This window comes from Protomyctophum parallelum (assembly GCF_964188405.1).
Source record: "Protomyctophum parallelum genome assembly, chromosome: 20".
NCBI lineage: Eukaryota > Metazoa > Chordata > Actinopteri > Myctophiformes > Myctophidae > Protomyctophum > Protomyctophum parallelum.
This window is the reverse complement of record NC_139718.1, coordinates 24,294,202-24,314,394: the sequence shown is the minus strand read 5'-3', so window position 1 is coordinate 24,314,394 and position 20,193 is coordinate 24,294,202. Positions and strand designations below refer to the sequence as shown.

Here is a 20,193-nt window from a genome sequence, read left to right as displayed (position 1 = left end):
CATCCCAAAGCTTCCCTCAGGGAGCCCAGCAAGCCAGCTAGCCAGCAAGCCTGCCCAGTCAGCCAACGTAGCCAGTCAGCTCCGCCAGTCAGCCAGTGTAGAAAGTCAGGCTGCCAAGCCAGAGCATATCAGCCCTTACAGTCAGCCATTGCAGCCATACCAGCCTTGCTCAGTCAGCTCAGCCAGGCCTCTCTCGAGGCCTGGCTCTCTGTCTGCCTGGCCCGGTCTGCCCCGCCCTGCCTTGCAGCAACAGAACCAGCCTTTCTGGCAAGCCAGCCAGCTCAGAATGCGAGCTGAGCAAGCCAGTGCAGCAGCAAGCCCAGACTAGGTTACCGCAGCCTTACTGTGCAGCCACAGCCACTCAGCCCAGACCAGCAGGAGCTGGCCAGGCTCCAACCCTTGCAGCGCAGCCTTAGGCCGGATAGTCCCCCTGCCTGCACTTTGTTGCCTTCCTGGCCTGTCTGCCTGCCTAGGCGCCTCGGTCTTCCTGTCTGTCTGCCTTGGCCTGCCGGTCTGAAACTGGTTTAGACTAACTGCGTGCTTGCCAGCTGCGCTGGCTTGCTGAGCTCGTATTCTGAGCTGGCTGGCTTGCTAGCAAGGCTGGTTCTGTTGCTGCAAGGCAGGGCAGACCGGGCCAGGCAGACAGAGAGCCAGGCCTCAAGAGAGGCCTGGCTGAGCTGACTGAGCAAGGCTGGTATGGCTGCAATGGCGGACTGCAAGAGCTGATATGCTCTGGCTTGTCAGCCTGACTTTCTACACTGGCTGACTGGCGGAGCTGGCTGGCTGCGTTGGCTGACTGGGCGGGCTTGCTGGCTAGCTGACTTGCTGGGCTCCCTGAGGGAAGCTTTGGGATGGATCTCTAGGGGCATCGGCTTGTGTTGAGCCTTCCAACGGCGTCTACCTTGATCTTCATCCTAAGAAAGACAGACAGAAAAAGAAAGACACACACAAAGTCAACTATGCAGCTTCCACATGAGGAAGGCAGGCAGGAAGGCAGGCAGGCACTAGCTGCCTGCGTGCTTGCTTCGCCCTCCAGTTTCTGCTCCAGTTATTTGTTTTCCCTCAAACCCATCCTCAATGTGTTGGGTGAGGTTGAGCTCTGTCCAGCACAGGCCGGGACGGAAACCAGCTTGGTCTTTAGTCAGCTTGGTGTCTATGAGTGGCATGAGGCGTTGGAGTAGCAGCCTCTCTTGTAGGTGATGCAGAGAAGGGAAATGGGTCGGTAGCTCTTTGAGGATGATGGGTCTTTGCCAGGTTTGGGGATTGCAACCACTTTGGCCTTTCTCCAGACAGAAGGGATGGTTTTCTGTGCCATGCATGTGTTCAGCATCCCCACGAGCCAGGTCTTTGCGTTAGGTTCCAGGTGCTGTATAATTTCTGCCAGTATGTCATCAATCCCTGCTGCTTTTCCGGGTTTCAACTTTCCCATTGCAGTTTCGAGTTCTTCTAGGTCGAAGGGTTTGGTTTGAGGGCTGGCTGATTGTGGTTGGTCTGATACCACTGTGCGATGGTATTCTCCTGTGGGTCGGCGGCGTTGTTGGTTATGACTGTTGGCCACCAGTTGTGATGCAACAGAGTTCGCTGTGACCGTTGTGAATTTTGGGTGGCTCCCTGAGGTCCTTGATCGCCATTGGGTCCAACAGTGGTCATTGAAGCGTGCACACACACATGCACACATGCACCTACACACGCACAGGCGCACATGCGTATGCACACCTGGACCTTTAAATGAACAACAACACAAAAACTAAGGCACTGGTGTCGGACTTCTGGTTTACCGGAACGGGGTTCAACTCCCTGCAGTGCCCTGCTCAATGTGTTGTATTTCATTCATTGGTCCATGGTCTCAGAGGTCATTGAGCGGCGCACTATAGTGCGCGATTCTTCATCATTGTTGAGGATTTAAAAAAAGGCGAAAACCAAGGAAAAGCAAAAGGCTATAGTCCATGGTCACGGACTGCATACTGGTCAAGGTCATTTATACTGGTGAAGATCATTTACTAGTCTTATGAAGGTCATTTATACTGGTCAAGGTCATTTACTAGTCTCATGAAGGTCATTTATACTGGTCACGGTCATTTACTAGTCTCATGAAGGTAATTGTCTCCACCAGGCCGAAGGCATGGGGGGAGAGTATGTTTTATAATGCCTTCCTGCTGTTATTTGTCATGTTGGTGTTCTCTATATCTTTTCATCCTGGGCATGACGTTAAACTGTTCCGTTCGAGAGGACCGGCGACCCTCGAATGTAAACAGCCACGAAAGGAAACTATGTGTGTGTGAGGTGTTCTCTATCATTTCATTCCAGTACTACTACTTTGGGTAGTGGCTGGACGTTTGTGTAGATATTGAAAAGGAGGGGGGCGAGCACGCTACCTTGTGGGAGGCCGTTCTTTTTGGGCTTTCTATTTACTCCTCTGGTCATTTAACTGGACATAGAAGCGCCTGTTGTTGAGGAGGCTTGTGCTGACCATTGTGCGGTGTTGGACAGTGTCGTAGGCAGCAGAGAGATCTCTGAATGCTGCTCCAGTTATTTGTTTTCCCTCAAACCTGCATAGTTGGGTTTGTGTGTGTCTTTCTTTTTCTGTCTTTCTTTCTTAGGACGGAGATCAAGGTAGACGCCGTTGGAAGGCTCAACACAAGCCGATGCCCCTAGAGATCCATCCCAAAGCTTCCCTCAGGGAGCCCAGCAAGCCAGCTAGCCAGCAAGCCTGCCCAGTCAGCCAACGTAGCCAGTCAGCTCCGCCAGTCAGCCAGTGTAGAAAGTCAGGCTGCCAAGCCAGAGCATATCAGCCCTTACAGTCAGCCATTGCAGCCATACCAGCCTTGCTCAGTCAGCTCAGCCAGGCCTCTCTCGAGGCCTGGCTCTCTGTCTGCCTGGCCCGGTCTGCCCCGCCCTGCCTTGCAGCAACAGAACCAGCCTTTCTGGCAAGCCAGCCAGCTCAGAATGCGAGCTGAGCAAGCCAGTGCAGCAGCAAGCCCAGACTAGGTTACCGCAGCCTTACTGTGCAGCCACAGCCACTCAGCCCAGACCAGCAGGAGCTGGCCAGGCTCCAACCCTTGCAGCGCAGCCTTAGGCCGGATAGTCCCCCTGCCTGCACTTTGTTGCCTTCCTGGCCTGTCTGCCTGCCTAGGCGCCTCGGTCTTCCTGTCTGTCTGCCTTGGCCTGCCGGTCTGAAACTGGTTTAGACTAACTGCGTGCTTGCCAGCTGCGCTGGCTTGCTGAGCTCGTATTCTGAGCTGGCTGGCTTGCTAGCAAGGCTGGTTCTGTTGCTGCAAGGCAGGGCAGACCGGGCCAGGCAGACAGAGAGCCAGGCCTCAAGAGAGGCCTGGCTGAGCTGACTGAGCAAGGCTGGTATGGCTGCAATGGCGGACTGCAAGAGCTGATATGCTCTGGCTTGTCAGCCTGACTTTCTACACTGGCTGACTGGCGGAGCTGGCTGGCTGCGTTGGCTGACTGGGCGGGCTTGCTGGCTAGCTGACTTGCTGGGCTCCCTGAGGGAAGCTTTGGGATGGATCTCTAGGGGCATCGGCTTGTGTTGAGCCTTCCAACGGCGTCTACCTTGATCTTCATCCTAAGAAAGACAGACAGAAAAAGAAAGACACACACAAAGTCAACTATGCAGCTTCCACATGAGGAAGGCAGGCAGGAAGGCAGGCAGGCACTAGCTGCCTGCGTGCTTGCTTCGCCCTCCAGTTTCTGCTCCAGTTATTTGTTTTCCCTCAAACCCATCCTCAATGTGTTGGGTGAGGTTGAGCTCTGTCCAGCACAGGCCGGGACGGAAACCAGCTTGGTCTTTAGTCAGCTTGGTGTCTATGAGTGGCATGAGGCGTTGGAGTAGCAGCCTCTCTTGTAGGTGATGCAGAGAAGGGAAATGGGTCGGTAGCTCTTTGAGGATGATGGGTCTTTGCCAGGTTTGGGGATTGCAACCACTTTGGCCTTTCTCCAGACAGAAGGGATGGTTTTCTGTGCCATGCATGTGTTCAGCATCCCCACGAGCCAGGTCTTTGCGTTAGGTTCCAGGTGCTGTATAATTTCTGCCAGTATGTCATCAATCCCTGCTGCTTTTCCGGGTTTCAACTTTCCCATTGCAGTTTCGAGTTCTTCTAGGTCGAAGGGTTTGGTTTGAGGGCTGGCTGATTGTGGTTGGTCTGATACCACTGTGCGATGGTATTCTCCTGTGGGTCGGCGGCGTTGTTGGTTATGACTGTTGGCCACCAGTTGTGATGCAACAGAGTTCGCTGTGACCGTTGTGAATTTTGGGTGGCTCCCTGAGGTCCTTGATCGCCATTGGGTCCAACAGTGGTCATTGAAGCGTGCACACACACATGCACACATGCACCTACACACGCACAGGCGCACATGCGTATGCACACCTGGACCTTTAAATGAACAACAACACAAAAACTAAGGCACTGGTGTCGGACTTCTGGTTTACCGGAACGGGGTTCAACTCCCTGCAGTGCCCTGCTCAATGTGTTGTATTTCATTCATTGGTCCATGGTCTCAGAGGTCATTGAGCGGCGCACTATAGTGCGCGATTCTTCATCATTGTTGAGGATTTAAAAAAAGGCGAAAACCAAGGAAAAGCAAAAGGCTATAGTCCATGGTCACGGACTGCATACTGGTCAAGGTCATTTATACTGGTGAAGATCATTTACTAGTCTTATGAAGGTCATTTATACTGGTCAAGGTCATTTACTAGTCTCATGAAGGTCATTTATACTGGTCACGGTCATTTACTAGTCTCATGAAGGTAATTGTCTCCACCAGGCCGAAGGCATGGGGGGAGAGTATGTTTTATAATGCCTTCCTGCTGTTATTTGTCATGTTGGTGTTCTCTATATCTTTTCGTCCTGGGCATGACGTTAAACTGTTCCGTTCGAGAGGACCGGCGACCCTCGAATGTAAACAGCCACGAAAGGAAACTATGTGTGTGTGAGGTGTTCTCTATCATTTCATTCCAGTACTACTACTTTGGGTAGTGGCTGGACGTTTGTGTAGATATTGAAAAGGAGGGGGGCGAGCACGCTACCTTGTGGGAGGCCGTTCTTTTTGGGCTTTCTATTTACTCCTCTGGTCATTTAACTGGACATAGAAGCGCCTGTTGTTGAGGAGGCTTGTGCTGACCATTGTGCGGTGTTGGACAGTGTCGTAGGCAGCAGAGAGATCTCTGAATGCTGCTCCAGTTATTTGTTTTCCCTCAAACCTGCATAGTTGGGTTTGTGTGTGTCTTTCTTTTTCTGTCTTTCTTTCTTAGGACGGAGATCAAGGTAGACGCCGTTGGAAGGCTCAACACAAGCCGATGCCCCTAGAGATCCATCCCAAAGCTTCCCTCAGGGAGCCCAGCAAGCCAGCTAGCCAGCAAGCCTGCCCAGTCAGCCAACGTAGCCAGTCAGCTCCGCCAGTCAGCCAGTGTAGAAAGTCAGGCTGCCAAGCCAGAGCATATCAGCCCTTACAGTCAGCCATTGCAGCCATACCAGCCTTGCTCAGTCAGCTCAGCCAGGCCTCTCTCGAGGCCTGGCTCTCTGTCTGCCTGGCCCGGTCTGCCCCGCCCTGCCTTGCAGCAACAGAACCAGCCTTTCTGGCAAGCCAGCCAGCTCAGAATGCGAGCTGAGCAAGCCAGTGCAGCAGCAAGCCCAGACTAGGTTACCGCAGCCTTACTGTGCAGCCACAGCCACTCAGCCCAGACCAGCAGGAGCTGGCCAGGCTCCAACCCTTGCAGCGCAGCCTTAGGCCGGATAGTCCCCCTGCCTGCACTTTGTTGCCTTCCTGGCCTGTCTGCCTGCCTAGGCGCCTCGGTCTTCCTGTCTGTCTGCCTTGGCCTGCCGGTCTGAAACTGGTTTAGACTAACTGCGTGCTTGCCAGCTGCGCTGGCTTGCTGAGCTCGTATTCTGAGCTGGCTGGCTTGCTAGCAAGGCTGGTTCTGTTGCTGCAAGGCAGGGCAGACCGGGCCAGGCAGACAGAGAGCCAGGCCTCGAGAGAGGCCTGGCTGAGCTGACTGAGCAAGGCTGGTATGGCTGCAATGGCGGACTGCAAGAGCTGATATGCTCTGGCTTGTCAGCCTGACTTTCTACACTGGCTGACTGGCGGAGCTGGCTGGCTGCGTTGGCTGACTGGGCGGGCTTGCTGGCTAGCTGGCTTGCTGGGCTCCCTGAGGGAAGCTTTGGGATGGATCTCTAGGGGCATCGGCTTGTGTTGAGCCTTCCAACGGCGTCTACCTTGATCTTCATCCTAAGAAAGACAGACAGAAAAAGAAAGACACACACAAAGTCAACTATGCAGCTTCCACATGAGGAAGGCAGGCAGGAAGGCAGGCAGGCACTAGCTGCCTGCGTGCTTGCTTCGCCCTCCAGTTTCTGCTCCAGTTATTTGTTTTCCCTCAAACCCATCCTCAATGTGTTGGGTGAGGTTGAGCTCTGTCCAGCACAGGCCGGGACGGAAACCAGCTTGGTCTTTAGTCAGCTTGGTGTCTATGAGTGGCATGAGGCGTTGGAGTAGCAGCCTCTCTTGTAGGTGATGCAGAGAAGGGAAATGGGTCGGTAGCTCTTTGAGGATGATGGGTCTTTGCCAGGTTTGGGGATTGCAACCACTTTGGCCTTTCTCCAGACAGAAGGGATGGTTTTCTGTGCCATGCATGTGTTCAGCATCCCCACGAGCCAGGTCTTTGCGTTAGGTTCCAGGTGCTGTATAATTTCTGCCAGTATGTCATCAATCCCTGCTGCTTTTCCGGGTTTCAACTTTCCCATTGCAGTTTCGAGTTCTTCTAGGTCGAAGGGTTTGGTTTGAGGGCTGGCTGATTGTGGTTGGTCTGATACCACTGTGCGATGGTATTCTCCTGTGGGTCGGCGGCGTTGTTGGTTATGACTGTTGGCCACCAGTTGTGATGCAACAGAGTTCGCTGTGACCGTTGTGAATTTTGGGTGGCTCCCTGAGGTCCTTGATCGCCATTGGGTCCAACAGTGGTCATTGAAGCGTGCACACACACATGCACACATGCACCTACACACGCACAGGCGCACATGCGTATGCACACCTGGACCTTTAAATGAACAACAACACAAAAACTAAGGCACTGGTGTCGGACTTCTGGTTTACCGGAACGGGGTTCAACTCCCTGCAGTGCCCTGCTCAATGTGTTGTATTTCATTCATTGGTCCATGGTCTCAGAGGTCATTGAGCGGCGCACTATAGTGCGCGATTCTTCATCATTGTTGAGGATTTAAAAAAAGGCGAAAACCAAGGAAAAGCAAAAGGCTATAGTCCATGGTCACGGACTGCATACTGGTCAAGGTCATTTATACTGGTGAAGATCATTTACTAGTCTTATGAAGGTCATTTATACTGGTCAAGGTCATTTACTAGTCTCATGAAGGTCATTTATACTGGTCAAGGTCATTTACTAGTCTCATGAAGGTAATTGTCTCCACCAGGCCGAAGGCATGGGGGGAGAGTATGTTTTATAATGCCTTCCTGCTGTTATTTGTCATGTTGGTGTTCTCTATATCTTTTCGTCCTGGGCATGACGTTAAACTGTTCCGTTCGAGAGGACCGGCGACCCTCGAATGTAAACAGCCACGAAAGGAAACTATGTGTGTGTGAGGTGTTCTCTATCATTTCATTCCAGTACTACTACTTTGGGTAGTGGCTGGACGTTTGTGTAGATATTGAAAAGGAGGGGGGCGAGCACGCTACCTTGTGGGAGGCCGTTCTTTTTGGGCTTTCTATTTACTCCTCTGGTCATTTAACTGGACATAGAAGCGCCTGTTGTTGAGGAGGCTTGTGCTGACCATTGTGCGGTGTTGGACAGTGTCGTAGGCAGCAGAGAGATCTCTGAATGCTGCTCCAGTTATTTGTTTTCCCTCAAACCTGCATAGTTGGGTTTGTGTGTGTCTTTCTTTTTCTGTCTTTCTTTCTTAGGACGGAGATCAAGGTAGACGCCGTTGGAAGGCTCAACACAAGCCGATGCCCCTAGAGATCCATCCCAAAGCTTCCCTCAGGGAGCCCAGCAAGCCAGCTAGCCAGCAAGCCTGCCCAGTCAGCCAACGTAGCCAGTCAGCTCCGCCAGTCAGCCAGTGTAGAAAGTCAGGCTGCCAAGCCAGAGCATATCAGCCCTTACAGTCAGCCATTGCAGCCATACCAGCCTTGCTCAGTCAGCTCAGCCAGGCCTCTCTCGAGGCCTGGCTCTCTGTCTGCCTGGCCCGGTCTGCCCCGCCCTGCCTTGCAGCAACAGAACCAGCCTTTCTGGCAAGCCAGCCAGCTCAGAATGCGAGCTGAGCAAGCCAGTGCAGCAGCAAGCCCAGACTAGGTTACCGCAGCCTTACTGTGCAGCCACAGCCACTCAGCCCAGACCAGCAGGAGCTGGCCAGGCTCCAACCCTTGCAGCGCAGCCTTAGGCCGGATAGTCCCCCTGCCTGCACTTTGTTGCCTTCCTGGCCTGTCTGCCTGCCTAGGCGCCTCGGTCTTCCTGTCTGTCTGCCTTGGCCTGCCGGTCTGAAACTGGTTTAGACTAACTGCGTGCTTGCCAGCTGCGCTGGCTTGCTGAGCTCGTATTCTGAGCTGGCTGGCTTGCTAGCAGATCTAAACTTAAGTAAAGTTAATTTTATCTGTCTCCAAATTATATAAATTAGAACAGGATGTTAAACAAAGACTTTATTCTTCAAGTTAATGTTTTATTTTCTTATAGGTTTTTTTGTACCAATAGTTTTCTATTATTAACAATGAAATACAATAAAATAATATAAAATGATGCCCATGGACCATGTGTATAATATCATATTCTAGTCAAGTAAGTAGGGTATTCTTGTATCATTTGAAAATTGGCTACTAAATTAAAAGCTGTAACAGATCACAGTTATATTCTTGACAAAATCATATTAATGATTAATAGTAATAGTAATTTAATTCATTGTAATAATGTTTAATGTAAACTGAGGTCGTTCCAAGATATTTGATTGATTAAACATTGCACATTCAGATTCAACATTGCACATTCAGATTCTGATAATCACGTAGACACAAAAAATTGACTGGTACTACTGTATATTCCTTATCGTTAACCACTTAAACCCCAAAGTGTCCGTCAGGCCTAGTCTACACTAGTAACCTTTCTGTTTTCACTCTATGAATAACTTAAATAAAAATAGCAGATCGACAAGCTCTTTTGTGTGAAGCTTTCGCCAGAATATGGATGCTGGGGTTTAAGTGGTTAAGTGTGTCTCTCTGTTTACTTAACAAAGTCCTCACGGTCATTAATCAAACAACTGAATACCAGAGACCATGGCACAGACCTTTGCTATCACGATTCTGTCACATTGTACAATATTCAATGAAAGTCACACATATACATTACACTGTAAAGTAAACTCCTCAGTGTTTAATTTATCCATTTGTAACTCAGAGTGTACAGACGTAACCATTACATTTGTACACTAACAGAGTTAAGGATTTTACTGTGTAGTATGTCTGTGTGACGTGTGTAGTACATTAAGTATCCCCGTCCTCATGGCTCATGCGTCCATTGTGTTCTCCTCTCCCGCTTTGCACAGGGTCAAGGGTCAACTATTTCATGCAATAATCCTCACTGGGATGTGTATTCATTGTCTGACTATCAGCCCAGACTGGAGGAAAGGAAAAGGATAGAGTGCACATGTTTCAGGTATTCAGCACTGTGTTCTAATGTGCATGCATTGCACACCATACAATCCTTACTGTTTATTTCACACTGAAAGCCTACAAATGGACCCTTTCACAGTTAAATTAATGCTCAGGATTTTAGTATGCACTCTCTTAAACTTACGCTTTTTTCATCACCCGCACCCACCCTACCATCTCTCTCTCTTGCTCAGCTGCTTGCTCATTCTTTCTTATTCACGCACGCAGACACACACGCGCGCACGCACGTGCGTGCCGTGCTCACAGCCACACACACCTAGTGTTCTATTTCCACCTGCCCCCCTTTCCTCCATCTCGCTATCTTAACTCAGAACTCTATTTTGCAAGCAGGGAAGGTCTCGTCCTGCATGGCCACAGTGCTGTTAGAGCCCAGGACCGTGATGCTGAGCTCCCTCTGCTTGTCCAGGGTCTGCTGGTACCACCCCTGCATCGACGCCGACTCAAACGTAGGGATCACCGTCACCTACAGAGAAGAAGTGAAGGATTGATGAGTTTTTTTTTTTACTTTACCCATTCAGTGTGTAAAGTGTATCAGTAGTAATTCCTCACGTTATTAGCCACTTTGAGAAAATATAGGCCTATATTATATATGCTTATTTTGACCACTAGGGGAAAAAAGTAGGCATCTGGCATTAATGTCGCATAATAACTCCACTGTGTTTTGTCCAAAATGGGCTGCCGTAGTTTGGGATTTACCATTAAATCCACCACGCATGTGCAGAGATGTGGTGGGCTCGAGATAAGAGTTATGAAATGTTTCACCTGTAAGCCTAGCACTCGTTCTTGGATATAATAACATCAGATTAAGGTAAGGTATTTTGTTATAAGATCATTGTATCTTTCCACCTGAACAGAGTCGGACCATGATGACTTCCCATCCAGAAGTGCATCCAGTGTATGTCTCATAAGCTCTTCTCTCTCTGGGCCCTCTCCGCTGATGATGTAACAGGAGGAGCGAACATGTCTAAAGAACTCCACATCAACGGTGGAGGATGAAACTCCTGAGGGTATGTAGGCCAGGTCCACATACACACTGCTCTCACCCACCAAACTGGACTTGGAGACTGGCAGCAGAGAAAGAAGAAGACGTTGTTCACAAGACAATGTCTTATCACATTATAACAAAACACTAATATAATGCGTCTATTAACGGCAACCATTTTCATATTATGTTATATACAGTAAAATCCTCAGTTAATTCGAACCCGTTTATACACTCAGAATTAGGCTAACGAAAACATATAAGTTAACACTGAGGATTTGACTGTGTGTATGCTTTCTTTCTTTCTTTCTAACTTAATTTGAATGTTTATATGGTCCGCTGTGGTGTTACATACTACTAGTAAGCTCATATACACTTTGACTAGACTACCGGTAGTCATGTCATGAAGATCAAAATGTATTTTATTTTATTATCATTTTGCTTCATTTGCTTTTTATTGCTTTTCAGTTTTGGACAAATGGAGATCTAATTTCACACAAACAGTAATTTAGAGCATATGTAGGCATACTGTATACATTCTCAGATGCTACATCTGACAAACCTCACTTACTGGGGCTAGGTGGAGGCTTGTTTGATGTTGTCCGGGGACTGGAGGGGGGTGTACGATTGGCAGAGTTGTTATCCCTGCCTCCCTTCTTGGTTCCACTTTGCCCCACAGTACGCTTTTTCCCTGCACCCGAGCCTAGTTTCTGGGAAGCCTCAATAACCTGGTAGAGATACGTTAGATGATGATGATTTACATGTTATTTAGGCCTAATGCCGTTTCTGGAGATCATGGTGAACCCAAAATGTGGGTCCCAAAACACCTTTAGTATTAGTATTAGTAGGTCAGATCAGTATTAGCAAAGATGGTCTATTTATGAAGATGGGCATAACAAGACATAACATTTACAGATTGTTGCTTTAATCTCTCATAATTCTCACATTAACCACTGTGTTGTAAATTTAACTCACCCCTGGTTGTTTTTTCCCTCTCATGCCAGCAGTTTTCACTCCCTTCCCATGAGTCTCATGGTCAGACTGGGGGGCGGGCATGCAGGAGTCAGGGACGGGGGGCAGAGGAGGACCATCCCTGAGGGGAGCTGGAGGTGGGTCTGTGGGAAGAGACTGGTGGGAAGGGTTGTCATGGAGGGAGTTGGTGGGCTCGCTACACGAATCATCCTCGTCTGAATCCAACGCACCATCTGCTGTGGTGGAAGGGCAGTCCTCTGTACAGAGGGGGGCAATGGATTCACTTGCTGATGTGTCCCTGTGGTTGTGGTGGTTGTTGTTGTTGTTGCAGTGGTGCTGCTGACCCAACGCTCTGGAGGATTCACTGGTGCCTGAACCCGAGTCGGGAGGCTTGAAATGTTTGAACTCGCAGGGTGAGACCAGGCACAGGTCCACGTCGTGGCCCGCCACTGATTCAAAATGTAGGGTGCTGGGACCGGGCGGACGCGACATCTCTGAGCCCTGCCCCAGAGATCTCAGGGGCTTCTTCAACGGTAAAGACATACCCACTCGGAAGTCTGACTCCACAAAATGGCTGCCATTGGAGTGGGAGAGGTGAGTGCTATCATCCCCTTCTCTCTGGCTCATGGTGGTTGGGCCCTGCTCAAAAGACATGGACAGGGACTCATCCACTTCTGTGGACTGAGGGGAGCTTACCTCAGCTGCCATGGAGTGAGTAGTGGTAGTCGTAGTGAGAGAGGCAGAGGGATCCAGGGCCCCTTCTTTAAACGAGCCCAGAGAGAGGAAACTCAAATGCTTCTCTTTTGGATTTGACGCAACATGGCCTTCTGAATTACTTCTGGATTCAGACGGCTGTCCCTCACTCTGCCCGCAGGATGGTTCCGTCCCAGATTGGTCTTGGTTACCAATCTGGGACTGTAGCCTGTTGAAAGTATCCCTGTTGCACCACACATCCTCTGGAGACAGACAGTAGGGCGTGTGGCCTGCACTGTTGGGTCTCGAATCAGAAGAGACTGGCTCTACAGTCTCCTCATCTGGGCTGACAGCGGCCTGGTTCTCTGGAGAGGACCGAGAGGGAGGGCTGTTTCTCAAAGCCCCGTCCAGGAGTGTGTATTCTGTTGGGGTCAAGTCTAGTTGGACAGAATGCTCACTTCTTGGCGTCTGGTTCAGAGGAGATGGAAAGCCTGCCACTTTGGAGGGCTTGTGGCCTGTTTCAAGCTGGTCTCCAGTTGCACTTCCAGCATCTGTCACTAAGCCTCTATCAGCTGTGTCTCTAGTCCCACATCTGTTGCCTTCACATTCATTCTCACCATTCTCTCCTTGCATTCTTTTAGGTCCATCTCCCAATATCTCTGGAACTGCCGTTTCTGTCTCCTTGCCCTCAGTGCTTCCACCATTTCCTAATTTTCTGCTTTTGTCCTCTCTTTTGTCAAATTCCTGCTGTGACTCTTCTCTTTCAGTGTCCTCCCTCAGCCTGAGGAAGTCAGATGTCATATCCTCAGGGGTAGACATTTTGGAGCCACAGGGGATCTCCTTTTGCTTGCGCAGCTGCTCATCAGCCCCTTCTTGATCCAACTTTTCTGATGTGGTTCCCGTGTCGGGTTTCACAGAGTGGTGCATTGGTTCGGTATTCACACTGGCCTTCTTGGCATCTAAATTGGTATCGGTCTTGATCTCCTTTCCTGATGGTTTGCCTGTTTTCTTCCCCCCTATTTTAGAGTCATTTTTAGCTTCCTTTTTGGGCTTGGCTTTGTTTTCATTCTTTGGTTTGGAAGGCAAAATATCCTTTTTTGCTTGTTCTTTTGTCTTGCTTGCAGTCTCATCTCTCTTCCCAGTCCGTTCTTCTTTTTTCCCATCCTTCCCACCTTTCTTCATTGTATTCTTGTCAGACACTGATGCTTTCTGCTTCCCAACTCCCTCTTTCATTTTGGTCTTATCAACATCTCTCTTCCCCTCCTCTCTCAAGCCATTTCCATTCACCACTTTTCCTTTCTCCTTTACCAGACTCTCCTTCCCCTCATCTTTACCCCCTTTCTCCTTCCCTGCTCTGGAGGCTGTTTCCTTCCCCAGTAACCTCCCACTATCCTGACTCTCCGTTCTAGCCTGTTTGTGTTCCAGCAGCTTCTCCATGTCCCCTGTGGTTACTGTGGGCTTCTGGAGAAAGGCCAGTCCCCTCAGCTTCTCCAGCCCCTCCAGGAGCTTCTCCTGTGGTGTGACACCGGGGAACAGCATCCGGACCACCTTCTCCTGGGGGCAGGCTGGGTGCCACACCAGCAGGGCAGACACCGACGCCAGAGCAGTGAGAGGTAAGCTGTTGGACTGCGATGTCGAGGAAGTGGTGTTGGGCCAGTTCTGCATGAGTGCTTGATACTCCTTGCTGTTTTGGCTTGGGTTCAGGATGTACAGCTCCAGCTGCCCCACTCCCATCTTCTGGAACAGGGTAAGCGGTTCAATGGTGAGCCCCTTTGGCCGAAACATTGGTTGTGGTGTGATTTCTAACTTCTTTAACAGGTTTAAGGTCAGGGTAGCCTGGTCTCTGCTCTTCAGGACATTGTCTGTACCTGGCGAAACATTATTATTTACAATCACACACACACACACACACACACACACACACACACACACACACACACACACACACACACACACACACACACACTTGTTATCATCATTACTGGGCTATTTCCATTCATTAAGGTTATTGGGTCAATATTACATTAACTATTACATAATAAAAAATGTATCGTGGCAATGCTGAGGAAGCAAAAACCACTCACTTTTCTCCTACCATATGGTTGACTAAAAAGGAGTATATTATGTCAGTTATTATGAAACTATTATAAAAATACCTGTGTGAAGTGAGGGGCGCTATTATACATCTAATGGAGTTGGAACAACTGATGTTCAGGAGGAGGAGAAACACGCATTGGCCCTGCCCTTCATGCCACTCTCTGCCCTCCAGGTCAATCTACCTGTCCCCATTTATACCCGCCCAGTACCACCCAGAATCCTCCATGCCCGCCTCGCTGCGTTGCACACCAGCCGCCTTCCTACAGGCTTCTCGCAACCCACCCCCACCCCTTCACCTCCATAGCAGCTCCTCTCCCCGCTCCCCCCAAAGGAGCTACTACATCCACCTCGCCAAAAGTGGATCAAACGATTAAAACAAAACTCTCTCCTCTCCTGCGGTTCCTACGACGAACGCCACACGACGAGTGCCATTCGACCTCCTCCTCAAAGACTCCAGGGTCGGCAACCCCCCCGGAACCTACACATCCGCATTCATTCATCCCTCCTTCATCCCTCCGTTTCTTCACTGTCAATAAATTCCTTAAACCTCCCCAATGGCGTGTTTATTCCTACTAGTGAATCATACATAAATATACAATAAATACATTCACACACACATTCATCGGGAGAAATTTAGGGTTCAGTGTCTTGCCCAAGGACACTTTGACATGTAGACAGGAGGGGCCGGATCATTGGACGACCTGCTCTACCTCCTGAGCCACAGTCGCCCTACATACCATACATCATCTCATCTCGGCCAATCACAATTTGCGTCCTCATTCTTTGTCTTCAATGTCTGTGTTTACGCAACACTCAAAGCTGGCCATTCATTATCAATGGCATTCAATGTTTGTGTTAGGACAATGTTTGTATTTACACAAACCCTTAAAGCTGGACATAGTATCCAAAAACACCATTTAGTCATAGCCATCATCAGCAGTGGTGATGCAATTACTTTTAGCTTAATCACCAGCAATATACTAGTAGGTTTTGTATTACTCACAATGCTGCTGTTCCACCTGCAGACTGATGGGGGCATTGAAGAACACAACTCCAAGCTCTGGAGAGATCAGCCTTTTGGACAAATCGTCTGTGTGTAGAGAGAGAGAGAGAGGAACAGGAAGTCCTTTGTGTGCCACAATTCCATAGCTAGTCATCACCATTATCATTATCATCTTTACCTTTAACATCCGAGCCTATCTCCAGCTCAGCCACCTTCCTCTCCAGGAAAGCATTGACACCAGGGAGATTCTCCGTCCCGATGTGGGTCAGCAGAATTGCATCGACCCGGTCCAGGTGACGCACCAGCTTCCAGAAACAGGCCTGGTAGTCCGACCCACCATCCAGCAGAACTGTGAACCCATTAACGGCGAAGAAGGCACAGTCTCCACGACCGGCAGGGAAGACGTAGCAGCAAGGTCGGGAGAGCTTTAGGAAGCCCACGGTGCCTGGTGGTGGGAGAAGGTCAAAGGGAGACACAGAGGACAGGGAGCCAGAGACCAGGGAGGTGAACTCCTCCAAGGCATCCATGGCAGGCAGCATCTCTGGAGGGTTGATGTGAAGGTTCAGGGGCCCCCAGGAGGGCTGATTGCCCGGGAGGGTCTCCCTCCACTGGCCGATGTTAGGACAGCTCAGAGTCAGATGGAGCTTGGAGAAGGGTATTGAGGAGATGGCGTTCTCTAGATCTTTGAACTAATGGGGGGGGGGGGGGGAGAGATCTTAGTGATTCACTGAAAGTGACCCTTGTTTGGCACAGAATTAGATTTTCCTTTAAACTGGGAAAAGATGTTCATGGTTCTGTTTTCTATATAAATTATCTGATGCTAAACTGATTTACAATCATGAAAATGTAATAAGCCTACAAATATGGTATAATTTAGCTGATGGTGCAATTTTGTCCCACACCCTGGACAATATAACAAATATGTATCCCTATAATAATCTGAACTTATGCAAAGAAAAAATAAAATAAATAGGGAGATTAAAAAAGATAATACACTATCTTACATGCTCTGTGATTATTTGTTTCAGTTGGTGAGATGAGAATAGTCCCCTGTGTAACAATAGGTCTCCGCTCTCCTCCACAATCTGGCCAGCCAAGAGCAACAACTTGTGACCAGACTCACTGGCTAACAGATTGCCCACCTACAAGGTAGAGAAGAAACAAAGTAAGATAGACAATAAGAAAGAAACCAATTGAAAGAGGTGGTCATGATACAGTTGCAAGTTATATTGTGAACATACATCAAAACAAATAGATACAAAAAGAAAGCAAAAGCAGAGAGAATAAACATGACAGGACATGAGGCAGGTTTCCAAATAAAGTTTTATTTCTACAGAAGCAGACTAGTAGATGTACCAAATATAGTAAGTAATTTATCATTTAATTTAATAATACCATAAGGGGCACAGTATAATGATCTGGTAGCAGCAAAAGAGCTTTAAACCAGTGAGACCTTTTCAGCTTGGAACATGAATGAGATCTTTTTAGGTCTCATCCCAGGACAAAGGCTCTTTAAAGAATGATGTGATTTTTTTGTTTTAGTCCCTGCTAGCGACAGCATAAGGCTCTGCATGGCAACTTTGGTCAGTCATGCGATTCAAACCACATTGGTCACATGAGGTGTAAAGAGCAGCACAGCCTCTAGGGGCCACTAGTCTTGTTTACTTAGAAATGCACCAGTTATGCAGCACATCTGCCCTACCCATGCAGAACTCCAGGCTTCCCTCACCTCTGATAGGACCTGTTCCTCAGACGGACTGATCAGCACCTGAGTGTCCAACACTTTGTTACTGTGACGCAAACACCTATGCCCTGAGGAGGCAGAGGGGAAACAGTGACAACAGAGGAATTAAGGGATAAAACAGACATCTTAGAGATACAGAGAGGGAAGAATAGACAAAACAAAAACCTGCAAAACATTAAGCCAGTAAAGGAAAATGGAAAAGAAATGTATAGGTGAGTAGACAGACAGACAGACAGACAGACAGACAATGCCAGTAAGGCAATGAGATGGCAGAACTAGGGCCATTGATTAATGGTCTGACCAAAAAAGAGGAAGGAAGGGGAACAGCTGACTCACTGTCAGTGTCTGACGTTTAGATGCCAACTTTACTGGATCTGTGGAAAGAAACTCAATCTGAGGGGAGCTGAGCTGGATTAATGTCCGAAAAGCCCATTATCTAGTCAAAAGCCCAAAACAAATCAGAAGTTGACAAAAACATCTCTCTCTCTCTCTCTCTCTCTCTCTGTCTGTCTCTTAGCAACAACATTTAACACTGGTAAAACATGGCTCACATCTATAGACCAGCTTTTTCCAAAATGAAACCAAACTCTTTCATTTTGTTTCCCACTTGTCCTGGCTGAACTTCACTTAGTGGCTATATAAAGATAACAAACAATACATTACAACGTGATCACTTTCAGTAAGAAGGAATGTTTCTGAATACAGATACATACACATGCCCTTATTGCAATGCTCTATCAAAGAAGACATACAGTATATAGTGAATATAGCATACCTATTCGCCAATATGCATTGGTCAGCAGCCCGGTTGCTATGTGGTTAGGGCGTTTGGCTACACACGAAAACACACTTTCACAAAGATGACAGAGTGTGGGCTTGCACTGTATGGTCTCTATTGTCCACTGTGCAGACGGTCCACCCATATTAAACAATATACTGAATACTTCCCCCCTTTCCTTCCTTCCTCCTTTCCTTCCTTGTGCACCCTAAAGATTGACCCTGACAGGTTACCATCACCATGGAGATGTGACGTTACTTAAGCACTTAAAGGAGTAGTTCACCCAAAAGATTACTTATTTTCTAGCAATTTCACACCCCATGAAGCCTTGAATTCAAGGAGATTGTTTTGTTTTTGTCGCATTCCTATGCCAATAATTTGATGAGTGGGTCATCTGTCAGTAGGAGACTCTTCCAGTCTCCTCCCGGGTCATCTGTCAGGAGGAGACTCTCTTCCAGTCTCCTCCCGGAGACTCCACCAGTCATCAAAGTATTGGCTTATATGCAACAAAAATAAATCTCCATTAATTCAAGGCTTCATTGGGTGTGTAATTGATTGAATATAATATTTAACTACTTGCCCTCTAGACTTACTAAACTGGACCTGAGTTGACTCGGCACAGCTTTTTTATTTTATTATTTATGTCAACACCAAATCTAAAAGTTCACACATTTTAGCTTGTAGCTATTTTTGGCTGATGTTCCGCCCACAATATGGATGCTGAAGTGCTCTGTGAGGGTGAGTTTGAGCAAAAACACCAGTCCACAAACATACCTGCACCCTTGAACGCGACAATGTGATGAGAGAGGAATTCCTGGAGGTACAGGTTCAAATTGCAAGATATCAGGTCCACATCCCATGACCGGATGCCTACAAACATAGGGAAGGTATATTATCACTCTCCATCTCATGCTTGAAAGCATGTGTTGTATGCATGGCCAACATATTTAGGTTTACACATGAAACAACATAAATGTACACAGTACACACACATAGGCTACTCTATGCAAGGACAGCTCACGCGCACGCACACGCACGCGAGCACACACACACACACACACACACACACAAACAAACACACAGACCCTGAGCTATAGGGTAAAAGATGCAGACTCCCATCATTAACATCATTAACAGATAACCTGTAAGACCTCTAACTATAGGCCACTCTATATGGAAAAATACGACTTTGCCTATGATATAGGCTACTGTCATAACATGCAACATTACTCACAAGATTGTTAACGCCTATTGCATGGCAAAATAACATGGTTTGCTCTAGGCTCTAGGCTATAAATGGAAACCCACAGGATAGCGACTGTGATTACTAAATGCCCAAAGGAATGGGTGATGCTGATGATGGAGCACCTCCAGTTGACGCAGCCCTGTCGCTGGGCGAATTAAATCATTACACTGTCGTGAGGTCAGTTTAGCATCCTCCACTGCAATTTATATGGCGAGAATGTGGGGTTAATACGCTGGTCCTAGATCTGTTATTCAAAGGCAGAATTCATGAATAATAAAACGGACATTCATTCATTCATAAAATAAAAATACCTCGTTCAATTTCCTTGCTGATATGTCCAGCCTGGCCCGAATGACTGATACGTCCGATGATGATAAGTAAAGAATATTTATGGTCGCAGAGCTCGAGGTTTGCGACCGCGGCACGTCTTGGCTCCTCCTGTAACTCCCTCTCCAGTACCCGACTGGACGCCATATTGCTAACTTGTGCTTGCATGATGTCATTGAAACACGCATTACAGTGCCTTTTATTGTAGAGAAGCGACAGCTACCGTGCAGTGGAATTATAGGGAACTGTGCCGTTGTGGCGAAAGGCTTGTGGAACTGTTGAACTATTGATATACAGTTAATATAGCCTATAGAATAACTAGCTTGCACTGCCTTGCAGTAACTATGTTATATTGTCAGCAAAGACGCCTGGTCAATAAGGGTATATATAGGACACCTTGACACAGGTCTAAATTTCTCAATGGAAGAGTATAAACTATATAGTCCCATCAACCACTGCCATATGCCACCTGATACCATACCACAAAATGTTTAACCAATGTGTATATGTTCATTTTATAGGCCTACTGGCCTAGTTCCAGATTGCAGCAGTATAATGTCTGCAATGTGGATGCTATAAAATGTTGGAATCAAATATTCATATGGTTCATAATAAGGCTGTCTTTCCCCTTTGTGCATCATCACACACACACACACACACACACACACACACACAC

The 20,193-nt window shown here is 48.1% G+C and overlaps 2 protein-coding genes across 2 annotated transcripts in view; both read right to left on the bottom strand.

Annotated features, from left to right (window-relative positions):
• LOC310878259 (inositol-3-phosphate synthase 1-A-like) overlaps positions 1 to 20,193 on the bottom strand; it is a 250,924-nt gene that overhangs the window by 29,390 nt on the left and 201,341 nt on the right.
• Positions 8,941 to 19,664, bottom strand: map1sb (microtubule-associated protein 1Sb; the record flags this gene model as incomplete). The annotated part of the gene is made up of 10 exons (XM_083791657.1): positions 8,941 to 10,138; positions 10,522 to 10,739; positions 11,229 to 11,385; positions 11,633 to 14,190; positions 15,423 to 15,509; positions 15,601 to 16,111; positions 16,427 to 16,564; positions 17,152 to 17,234; positions 18,719 to 18,814; positions 19,502 to 19,664. The coding sequence occupies 10 exons, from the start codon at positions 19,662 to 19,664 to the stop codon at positions 9,983 to 9,985; spliced, it is 4,167 nt and encodes a 1,388-aa protein (XP_083647783.1). The 3' UTR covers positions 8,941 to 9,982.